At 39.4% G+C, this 11,696-nt stretch overlaps 1 protein-coding gene across 2 annotated transcripts in view; it reads left to right on the forward strand.

Moving 5' to 3' along the window:
* SLC12A1 (solute carrier family 12 member 1) overlaps positions 1-5,469 on the forward strand; it is a 43,989-nt gene extending 38,520 nt beyond the window's left edge. For both annotated transcript variants that reach the window (XM_041418612.1, XM_041418613.1), the window contains exons 23-26: positions 226-312; positions 2,440-2,575; positions 4,537-4,604; positions 5,334-5,469. In XM_041418612.1, coding sequence (XP_041274546.1) covers positions 226-312; positions 2,440-2,575; positions 4,537-4,604; positions 5,334-5,469 — 427 coding nt within the window. The remainder of the gene's footprint in view (positions 1-225; positions 313-2,439; positions 2,576-4,536; positions 4,605-5,333) is intronic.
* The last annotated feature ends 6,227 nt before the right edge of the window (positions 5,470-11,696 follow it).

The following is an 11,696-nucleotide window of genomic DNA, read 5'->3' on the forward strand; positions in this document are numbered from 1 at the left end:
TTTTATTTTGTGATGTTCATCGATCATCAGTTAAATGAATTATGCTACAGCAATCACATTAATCCAGTTCTGCAATTAGAAACTGAAACAGTAAAGGATTTAAAGTAATTTGCCATATAGTTAAAGATAAGATATAAAGTGCAGTTATCTAACTCATTTACAAGTATTCTTTGATATAAGGCACTCCAAAGTACAGTGATAAAACACTCTCTCTTTTGTTTTCAGGATGGCTTCACTCCTAAGCAAATTCAGAATAAAATTTGCTGATATTAATATCATTTGTGATATCAATATAAAGCCCAACAAAGAGAGGTAAGAAGCATTACCAAATCCACTATTTAGCAGCCAGCCTTTATCTAGAGCTTATTTCTTTTATGTTGAAAATTAAAATTAAAAAAAAAGAAAACCAGCAAAGCATAACACAGAAAATAACACTGTCACTTCATTGTAATCATTTTCTAAGTACCAAGAGCAGGAAAAAGAAAAGAACCTTTTATCAATCACAGCTTAAAGGGTCAAAATCATGTGTAGTCTTTTTTTTTATGTTGTAAAGACTAATTAGACACCATACTTATGGGCCTCAAATTTAACAGACATTTTATGATGACTTCTCATATTTATTTAGGCTACAATAGACTCCAGTCAGTCACAATTCTCCTGTAAATTTGCCATCACTGTCAACTCAGCCTTCTGGGTTTTACAATAAATTCATAACATTGTTCTGGTCAAACACAAGCATACTACTTCTCTCCCATTAGGTCAATATAATAATGCTCCCCTATCACTCAGATACAATGAAGGCTTAATAGTTTTAAAAATTAACTTATCTACAGAATTAATGCTCTTAAGCAGAGGTTAGGAAGTTGGTAAAACAATGCTCAAAAAGCTCTACCTCCAACTGTGTTAGCTAAATAAAAAAAAAAAAAAAAAAAAAAACCACCTTAAAGTCTTTGCTTTCTAAAACCTAACTCCACAGAAATAATCTATTTGTTCTGCTTATGTAGAAAAAAGTACATAGCAAGCTGTTCAGGGGATAATTGAATCCTAAATTCAATTCACAGTGTTGCTCTTAGTCTTAAAACCCTGAAAATGTGCCCTCTTCCATCCCATCTCTTACTCCAGCCAAAGCCTTTCTCCTGGGTTCAAGTGCAGTCCCAGGTTAGGCTCTTCATCATTCTGTGTCCCATTTCTACACACACACAAACTTTGCAAAAACAGTATGGGATTCACCACATTTTCTATGGACCACTGGAGATTTTGACTGAAGAAATGCAGCTGAAGAATATAAAGGTTTTATAACTAGATACCTGAAATCCCCTTTCAGTGCCCACTTGATCTCTCAAGTAAAATCTTTAATCATATAAAGAACTGTGCAATACATATCTTGTTTTTCCTCCAGTACAAGGCAGTGATTTTACATAAATAAAAGCTATCAAAAAGAATTAATATCTGGCATTAACATAAAATGCCACACACATTTGGTGCATCAGCACTATCTGAACTGAAAAGCGAGTTCTATGCCAGACAGACCACTGTATCTCTCTTCCAGCTGGCACCCCATCTATTTAATGAATAATAAGAGGATTATCACTATTTTACATACTAAAACAGACAGTAAGGATGTTGACAAACACTGACAGCTTAGCAACAGCAAAACGAAATGCTGCATATCACAGCCTTTAACCTAGCTCTTGGCTTCCTGGCCATACAGCCAAGGCCAGCCTGTGCCCAGTCTGCCACTTCACAAGGGCTGTCAGCACCAAGTGCTCAGAGAAATACACTCACATCCATACAAAAGAAACTCCTTGAGGTCTCTCTGAATTTTCAACAATGGGCAAGCAAGGAAGTACTGAAGGACAATAAGGTTCTCCAGATGAAAACATTCAAAAGTTCCAGAAACAACTTGAAATTTAGAGAAAAAATCTGAACACAATTCTGAGTCCACATATAGCAAAAAACCCCCTAGTGTTTCCTTCAGCCCCTTGTCACCGGCAGTTTGTATCACCTGTTTATCCATTGCATTAAGACCATATCAGTGAGGTGACAGGCCCAGCTAGTGCTGAAACAATAATAAAATGTTCAGCATTAGTGAGGAGACCCATATTCATTGTTAATATTAGTAACCAACATACTGCAGTTTGCAGGTACTGTAAAACTCATTTCAGTATTTTTGCTAGAACCAGGACAATGCAGAAAATTCTCTGCTAAATGCAGTATTTAATTATCCCCAAATAACCTTTTAATTATTCTCAAATAACCCAAATGTACAGAAGTGGCACAGATATAACTTGGGGCACAATGTAGCAAAGAATAGTTAAAGATTCTGCATGTTTTTCAGCTATAATTATTATCAGTCAGGCCCGTCATACACAGTGCCTGTGAAATAAGTTAGTGAGTTCATACCCTGCAGCAAGGCCTCCTTTGTAATTCCTGTTTCAGCTGGAAATTCTTTGAAGAGATGATTGAACCATATCGCCTCCATGAAAGCTGCAAAGATATGACAACCGCTGAGAAATTAAAGCGAGAGACTCCATGGAAAATTACAGATGCGGAGCTGGAAGCATTCAAGGAGAAGGTAAAGCCTCACCAACTTTTTTACATATGTACCTTTTCTTACCCTCCAGATGTTTGAAGCTATTAGTAAGAAAAAGTGAAATACCAGATATGGCATTAAAAACATGACATGTACAAACCTGTATTTGATATTTACAGACTGGATTTGTATTGTAAACACTGCAGAGGTGTGTTATGATTGCATTATTGAGCTCTCTCAGACCTTGGCATGTTTACACAGTATTTTCCAGGCTGATGAGAAGCTCTGCCCACATCAAAGCCAGCCAGATGAAAACCACCTCTGAACCAGAAGCCACACAGTTACTGCACTGAGCCTGAGCTAATTGGGTCTGCTGAGGTTTATTAAATGGCTCCTCTGTTTTGGAGCTTGAATCTCTTCAAGGGTGCAGTTCCAAACATTCACCACTTTAGGCAACTTAGAACTGAATCCAGACACTTCAATTAAGCTAGAAATTTCTCCAAAGGCAGGGCTGAGCATGAATTCTTACCTCAATGGCAGAGTGAAGACTAAACCAGTCTACCATGCAGGAACTCTCCGGCAGTTCAGAGGACCTTCAAGGCTGATGCTGGCTGATCCACTGGGTGAATTACAGCCCAGTCTGCTCTTTACATTTCTTGGAAAAATACCTTTCTACCAATGAACCGCAAGCTTCATCAGGCCAGTGACAAAAGGAAGCAAACTCTTTCACCTTTAAGAGACAAGTTCTCCTGTAACTCAATTGCTAGAGTTAATCTAGCAATTTTAGTTATGGTTCCTGTGGAATTAACCTGAGTACAGTGGGAGTTTAGTTATCTCCAATTTATAGTGCTGGTAACTTCCTCAACAGAGCAAGGATTGTGACTCTGAGCTCAGAACTGCCAGAAGTCACAGCCTGACATATTAACATAAGCAGAAATCAATGATGATTTAAGGTAACACACTACACTATCGACTGCAGCAGCTGGGAAGCAGACTGGCTGCTCACTGTACTACCCTTGCCATGGAGCTGATAATCAGCATAAGGTTATACAGTCAGCTATGGGCAGAAAACCTCTGAATTATTCTCACCTTAAATTATCCCAAAGTGAGAGTCAGAGCCTTTAAAACACCTCAGTATAAAAGATAACAGGAATATAACCACAGACACTTGCCTGCAGAACTAGTGAGAATACAATAGGAAAAAAACCATATGATTAAGCTTGGTTTTGTCTAGGTCAGTAATTCAGGAACCAGAGAAATTCCTCAAAAGTTGAAGACAGACAGCAATATGAAAATGCCAAATTACTCTGTAAAACAAGAACAGCAACAAAAAGTTTAGTTCACACATGCCCCTTATCTTCAGAAGTAGGGCAGTTCTGGGAATTTTAGAGGCCATTAGAATACATTTACAATTCAACAGATAAAAACCTAGCAGCACAGATAAAGGGTGATGTTATAGGATGATTCTCATGAGGTAACAGCTGGCTACATTATGAGGGTCTTACCTACATAGTATGTACAAGAACAGTGACATTTCTGTAAAGAAGGAAAAATTTAAGATCTGAATGAAGGAAAATCTGCTTTTTACTTTCCCCAGGGAAAAATAATTTACAAAATCAGTTAAGATACTTCTATCTTACATAAACCTGCCCTGGTCTCTTGTTCTCTGTGACTTGTGATTAAGCCATAAAAATATTGAGGGCTTGAGCTCGATTATAAAGTAAGTTCAGTACAAAAATAATCCCTATCCTCAGTAAACCTTACAGAGGGGTGAACCATTAGAGTGGCCCTAATATAGCTACACCAATCAAAAAGTGTGGCTTAGCCTCATCTTTTGCCGTGGCTGAGACTCTGGACCCCAGAGCAGACCTGGCTTCCAGTGCTGGCAACGCAACAGCAGAAAATCTTGCAGGCAAGGGGAAGAGTAGAAGTCCATAAGACACCAGAGGTGAGGATCACTGACCCAACTGATCTTTTTCTTTTTCCTGTTGTGTTTTAATCAGAGTTACCGCCAAGTCCGTCTGAATGAACTCTTACAAGAGCACTCGAGAGCAGCCAACCTCATTGTCCTGTGAGTTGCAACATTTTTGATTTTAAGAATAATGTGTATTGGGATTCTGGGCTGGAGCTACAGAAACCCTTGTGTTAATTCACTGAGCACAAAAGTAATCTTTTAAGTACCTTCTGGAGGACTTGCATCTGGACTGATGCTTCTCTGAGACTGCACTGAGTATGAATCTTTCCTGGTGATGAAGCAATTGTATAAAGGAAAGGAGGCCACCAATAAAATTACCAAAAAAGGCCCTTTCCAGAAGCGATTTTTATCAGACATTTTTTATACACAGCTTCAATAAATTAGCTTGCACTTGTGATGCACAGATAAACCTCTCCAGTTCTATTAATTCAGTCTCAAAAAAAGGGGTGGTCATATAGTGCTTACCACAAATTGACCCATATTTTAAAACTCCCATCTCACAGTAAGTGCAGATCAGTCCATTTTGTGATGGACCACAAAACTGTGCATGTGTTGCCTTTTTATAAAAATCATAGTATGTGTGAGTTTCATGACCCCAAAAATATTTTTTACCAGTTTAAGGCTACAATCACAAGCAGTTCATGTCCAGTACAATCAGGTGAGCAAGGGTTTGCAAATTAAGACCTTATGATATGAAGACGATCTTGTAGAGTAATGATATCAGTTGTATATGAACAGTGATGTTTTCTGCTTAGTATTTAATGAGAAGCCTAGGTTGCCCCTGCCTTCAAAATGATAATTTTGTTTTTCCCTCTGCCCGAACAGGAGCCTCCCTGTGGCAAGAAAAGGAGCAGTGTCTGATTACCTGTACATGGCTTGGCTAGAAATTCTCTCCAAGAACCTTCCTCCAGTCTTAATGGTCAGAGGCAACCACAAAAACGTACTGACTTTCTACTCTTAGAAAAACATCAGTGCCTGGAATATGCCTTGCTTGATTCCAACAGCTATGTTTTTAATGGCAATGGTTCATCAAAGACACGCTCATTTAATATGAATCTAAAATTTTCATAATTAACAGATTTTTTTTCAAAAATCCAAAGCAAAGAATTAGGAAAAAAAAAAAAGTAAATGGGCTCTGCTGGTGTTACACTCCAGTACAGGCAAAAGAAGGAAAATCTACCTATATGTCATATGAGACAGCAAATATTTTGAGTACACAAAGAAGAAATTCTTCTGATTCCATAAAGTATTGAAAAAGTTTTGGTTATTTATCCTAGAAAGCATAAATTAACTGTGATAAAACAGAAAGGATTAAATCTCTAATTTTTTTCAAACTGCACTACCATAGTTGCTAATGAGCACACAGTAGGATTCAAATGAAATGTACCAACTTGTGAGACAAAAACCTGTATGGCATCCATCAGGTGCAACTCATGAACTGATAGAATACATGCAATGATTTTTGATTGTAATATTGCCATATTAGGACCTATGCCTACAGCAGATGCTTTTACCTGAAATGTTGTGCTAATTTAAATTTATTCAAACACTTCTAATTTAGTCACAAAAAAATTAGATATATAAAAATATGGACTTTATTACAAGACTTTATAATGCATTTTCAAGCTCTGACATGCAATGGAATATGTGATTGAAATAATTAAATATTTTAAGTAAATTTCACAAAAAAATTAGTAAAACACTAAATATTCTGACAATTTTTGCTATGAATGTTAGGGTTAACACAATCTGACATTATACATTGGGATAATATGTACAGTGATTTATATAATTAGAAAACAAAAACTCATTAACTGAGTTGAATGCCTTACTTCTGATTTATATAAAAAATTCTCTCTTTTTTGACTTTCTAAATAATATTAATTATACACTAACTTAAAATAAAGGCAATTCATTAAGTTGTGCAATTCTTCTATTTTCTACTCTGCAATGTTATGGTACTTTATAATTTCAGCTGTCAAGAAAAACAGCTTCTCTTTTTAATGGATAAAGCTATATCCTATGTGTAAGCACTATTTAAATTAAACCATCAAGGAACATTTATTTATTTTCTGTAGTCCTGCAACTCTTTTACAGAGATCAACCAACAAGAAAGCCAGGGAACCCTGAATTTCACTAAATGTATACTTTAAAGCAGGCCTCAGCTTCCATTTTGCTTGCATTATTAGAATTTAACTTGTAGTGGATTTAGCACTCCATCTCCAAAAATGACAAATATTTAATATTCATATTTTTTCTGAGTTCAACAGCAGCAATTCAGCAGAACATGGTAATGTAGCCCAGTAAGCCATGCTTTATTTTCTCTGTCTATTAAAGGCAGGATATTAAATATTGATATTTTCTCATAATGTTCTTCCTTGACTTCTCACACATTTACAATCAGGCTGAAGGCTCATTTTACAATCTAACTGCATTCCACAGAAGTTTCCTCCATACACCAGACTTCCTGCACAACTCTGAGCAAACCAAAGCTCACATTCTGCACCTGCAAAACAAGGAGATCATTCTCATCTTTCACAGGATCACAGCAGTGATACTGGAGCTTGCTGCATGCTGCCAGGTCCTTGAAGCTCCTTGTAGAATTGTAATGGTCATCATCCTCTCCACCTCACACAGATGCAACCTGAATGGCACCCAGCCAAAGCCAAGCTTTTAGGAAGGCTCCACTTAGGCTTTGTGGGTTCCTTATCACAACCTACACGAGGACCTGGAGGAATTCTACACCTCTGTTAAGCCTTTTAATGATGCATATGACTGGGGATTGTTACTTAAATACTCCCAAGTACTGTAATTCTCAACCTGAAGGGAACATTGACCCAAACTGTTCTGGGGGACCCCAAGCAGGTCCAACAAGAGAAGGAGCACAAAATGAACCAGCAATGGCGCTTGCAATACTACTCACACTTCTCTCTCACAAACACACTGCTGTGGGCATTGCAAAAATAAATCCCAATAGATACCTTTCTAAATAAATAGCCATCAAAAACTAAGTATTAACATAGACATTTCTATAAAATTTCTTGCTTGCACTACAGTGACTAATTAGAAGTTGTACCCACACAACAGTGTAATGGAATAAACTAAGGATGCAACAGCACTAAACTACCTGAAGATGTTATTTCCACAAATTCACAGGTAATTGAAACACAGTATTTTCCTAGCAGCTTCTACTCTCTCTTCCTCACCATGATTTCTGAATGTTTGTGGACCAATTTGAAGAGTATAGTAATTATGAACTATCTTAAATTGCAACTTAGATAATAAAATTTTGTTAGTCTACCTACCTCATTTCCAACTCCGTAAGACAGTTCTGTTGCAGTTGAGACAGCCACAACACACAGAGTAACACCTTACCACTGCAGAAGGCTTCAAGCCTCAGCCCTTCTTGTTCTTTAGCCCAGCCTTTTACCCCCTCACGTTGATGCACTGCCCCTGTGTGCCCTCTGCTCCCTTTGTGGTTGGTCAGTGCCCTGGGCACTCCATGGCTCCTTGCTGTCAGTGCTGCTCACCTGCTGCTCACAGCTGTGCCCACGGGGGATGAGGCTGGGCCAGCCCCACTGCCAGTCACCAAAACTGTGTGCCTGCAGCACAGCCCCACTGCCAATCACCAAAACTGTGTGCCTGCAGCACAGCCCCACTGCCAGTCACCAAAACTGTGTGCCTGCAGCACAGCCCCACTGCCAGTCACCAAAACTGTGTGCCTATACATCTCTTTATATGTTATGCATAAAACAACTGCTGAATTTTAATCACCAAGTTAGTAACTACACTAATTACATGTTTGCAATCTTTAGGAGAAAAGACAGCTCTAACACTGTCTAGCACATTTTTAGCTTATTACACTACCAGTTCCACAAGTTTATATAATTTAGGCTGGATTTGGCCAGTCATGACAAAAGCAAGCACGGGTAAAGTGACCAGGGACATTTAAGTGTGAAAATACCATTGCTATGAAGCAAGGACAAAGAACATTTTGAATTTTGTTCAAAAGCCTAGGCATCCTGCACAGCTAAGCTTGTGCCTAAGGGCCTGTTAAAATGATCCACTATTGTTCCTCTCATCAGTGACTCTTACCTTTCCCTCCTAATGTTAGTGGAGCTCCAACAGGTATCACAGAAGGCATTTCATCATAGTTCAGAGACTACACTTTCCTTAAATCTTTTTACAGCCACTGGCATGTTGCCCATCTTGATCACATACCCCTAAAGCACAGTCCAGATTATGCTGTCCAGAACAGTATTCTTCCAATCCTGATTTCACTAGATCACAACAGAGATTCTTTTTGAGGGGATTGTTTCTTTATTTTTAAATCAGCTACCCAACAGAGCAAGTAGAAAAGCTACCTAACCAAAAAGGCTCTGCATTGTGAGGATTAACAACTGTAACTACACTGCAAAAAGCATGTTGTTATCCTACTTCACACTTGAAGGAGTTTCCACTCAATCTTCATCATCACAAAGTACAAAGCTCCAGCCACCAGCATAGGAAATTTCATCAGTCTTAAACCTCAGCAATTTTAATTACATCTTTGAAAAGTCCTACCAAAAGCTTTCCTGACTGAGCAATACTAATCCTCAGAAAACCTAGACATTTCTCATTTTTTCTCTCTTTTTCTCTAATTCCATGTGGGATTTCAAGATCTTTTCAGCAAAAGCAGTTTCAGCACCTGATCAGTAGTTTACAAACCAGAGACATCAACAGGTAAAAGGAATCTGCACTGCAGTTGTACACATGGGGCAAACAGCTACAAGCAGTCTTAGCTACTACTGACTCATTTAACTCCCCTTAGCTGTTTGTCACCTCCCCTCAGGCAGGGGTCCCTGACCTGTCAGCAAAGCTGGGGGAACACAGTGTGAGTAACCCTCAGTATTTTCAGCTTGAATTTCAGGGGTCTCCCTCAAACTTCTTCCTCTGGTGGTTTGGTGTCATTGGACTTCAAGGGAAGTGTGGATCACTCCAAGATCCTGCTCTGCCTCCCTCGTTACCTCTCCAGCTCTTGGCAGCAGAACAAAAACCTTCAGTGCTGCAGCTCTTTGCTAAATGAGTGACTCATCACTCAAGTTACAGATGAGGAAAGTCAAGGTTTTGCAAGTGTTGTGCTTCAGCAGAGGTCAGGCCACTGTTCAAACATCTGTTCATGCCGGTACCTAGGGCACAGCCCCCTGGCAGCTGTGCAGGCCATCGAGACCCTGTGGGCAGCACTGCTGAGGGAACAGCTCACACTGGCCTTGACTCTGCAAGGAAAAATGGAAACAAACAAATACAGCGAGTTGCAGCTCTCCACAAACAAGTGCAATAACCCACAATCATGCCATTGGCTGGAATTTCATCAGAGGAAATTAAGTTTCAAACAAAATCAAACACACTAAGGTTGTCAGGAACAGAGTAAAAAGCAATGGCAAAATTCCACAACTCCCATGCTGTGCTGCAAACATGCAATCAAAAATAAAGTTTCATTATAAACAGACAACATCATTACAGCCTTTTTTAATTACAAACCTTCATCATTATGGAAGAGAAAGCTGTGCTAAGTAAGAATGGGGTGGGAAGTCACTGTTTTAAAGCCAGGGTTTTCTTCTAATAAAAATCCTCATTTTAACACCAAAACTTCAATGAGGAGAATTTTGTGGCTATCACCCCAAAAGAGGCTCTGTTTGTTTCTGTGTACAACAAAGCAGCCTCCACTCATGCTCTCAGTCCAGGCAAAAAGGCAGATGATTTCAGTTTATCTCAGTACTGTTTTTCAAAGCCAGGAGGAAATGCCCAATGGAGAGCAGCAGTTATCAGTGATCAGGAATGCAGGAAGATTTCCTGACTCTAAAGAGCAAGCAACAATTCCCAGAACCAAGGTAAACTTGGTTTTAGACTTCAGGCATAAGGCTGGGGGGTTTCCCTTGTAAAGATCTGGAAAAAAACAAGTGTCACTCAGCTGAGTCCTTTCTCCTTAATAGTATTTTTGGATGAGTCCTCCTCTCTTTTATTCATGGACTTCCAGGCTACCTCAAGTGGAGTTTAGAACCCAGCCTGCTTCCCCAAGTCTGGCCACTCATAAAACTGGTCCTTTTCTCTACTATAATGCAGGATGCAGTCATAAACTCCATTAAGTCCTGCTTGTATAAATAAACATTTACAATTAGATATTAGTTTGATACAACTTCAATTCCCATAAACTTCAATTTTTGGATAGCTTACATCAGAAGCCATAAAATATTTTCAGTAGTTTTTTCACATGAGTCTGTGTTACATATATATTGTCCTTCAAACAGTTCATATTATTAGACTGAAAATACTGAACAGGAAAAAAAGAAATCCCAAATTAGGACATTCTTAAAAATACCTTTCACAACTGAACTGCAATGTGTAGTAAAGGTTTCACTGCCATCTGGCTGCATTTAGAAAATATAGCAAGGAGACCATCACATACACTTAAGAATTAAAAAAAAAAAATCACAGAGACGTATTGCACGTTTGACAAAATCTAGACCAGCAAAAAGAATCCAAAAGTCTGTAGCTATTATGCAGAGCCAAATACCTCTATTAGCCTCACCAGGGACAATTTTCAAACTATGAATCCATTGGATTCAGAGATTTGGATTTTCAGCCCACAGCAGAGCCATGGGGGAACTGAGGAAATTCCCTATTCCTAGGGATACAGATATGTCCTGTAGAATATATCCATATATAGATAGATATGTAGATAGAAAGATGGAGATATAGGAAAAAATAAGGGGGAAATTACATCATAAATCGAATGGCAAGATGGCAGAGCGTATTAAAGACAATGAAGTAAGTCTTCTGCTGTGAGACAGAACAGGGCAGGCCTAGCATTGACAGGTTTTCCCATCCACCTCATTGTCAAGAACTGTTCTCCTTTCGTACGGCAAACGCTTCTGACGCGGCCTGACCATTTCTGAAGGAGTCTCCTTCTGCCTCTACTGTGTGCAACGTGCTCTAAGATCTGCTTTAACAGCAAGATTAGACTGGATGCTCTCCAGAGCTCCCTCTCAGCCCCAGCACGCCGTGCCTGTGGCTGTTTGCCGGCCGCGGGGCAGCCCTGTGCTCGGCCACCCCGGCTGGCAGTGCGGGAACCAGGACGGCCCCGGGGCTCCTCTGAGGGCGCCGCGACCGCCCGCGCCAGCCCCGGCCCCGCCCGCCGTGCAGCCGCAA

This window comes from Onychostruthus taczanowskii, unplaced genomic scaffold (genome assembly GCF_017590055.1).
Source record: "Onychostruthus taczanowskii isolate IOZ18803 unplaced genomic scaffold, ASM1759005v1 scaffold6, whole genome shotgun sequence".
Taxonomy (NCBI): domain Eukaryota; kingdom Metazoa; phylum Chordata; class Aves; order Passeriformes; family Passeridae; genus Onychostruthus; species Onychostruthus taczanowskii.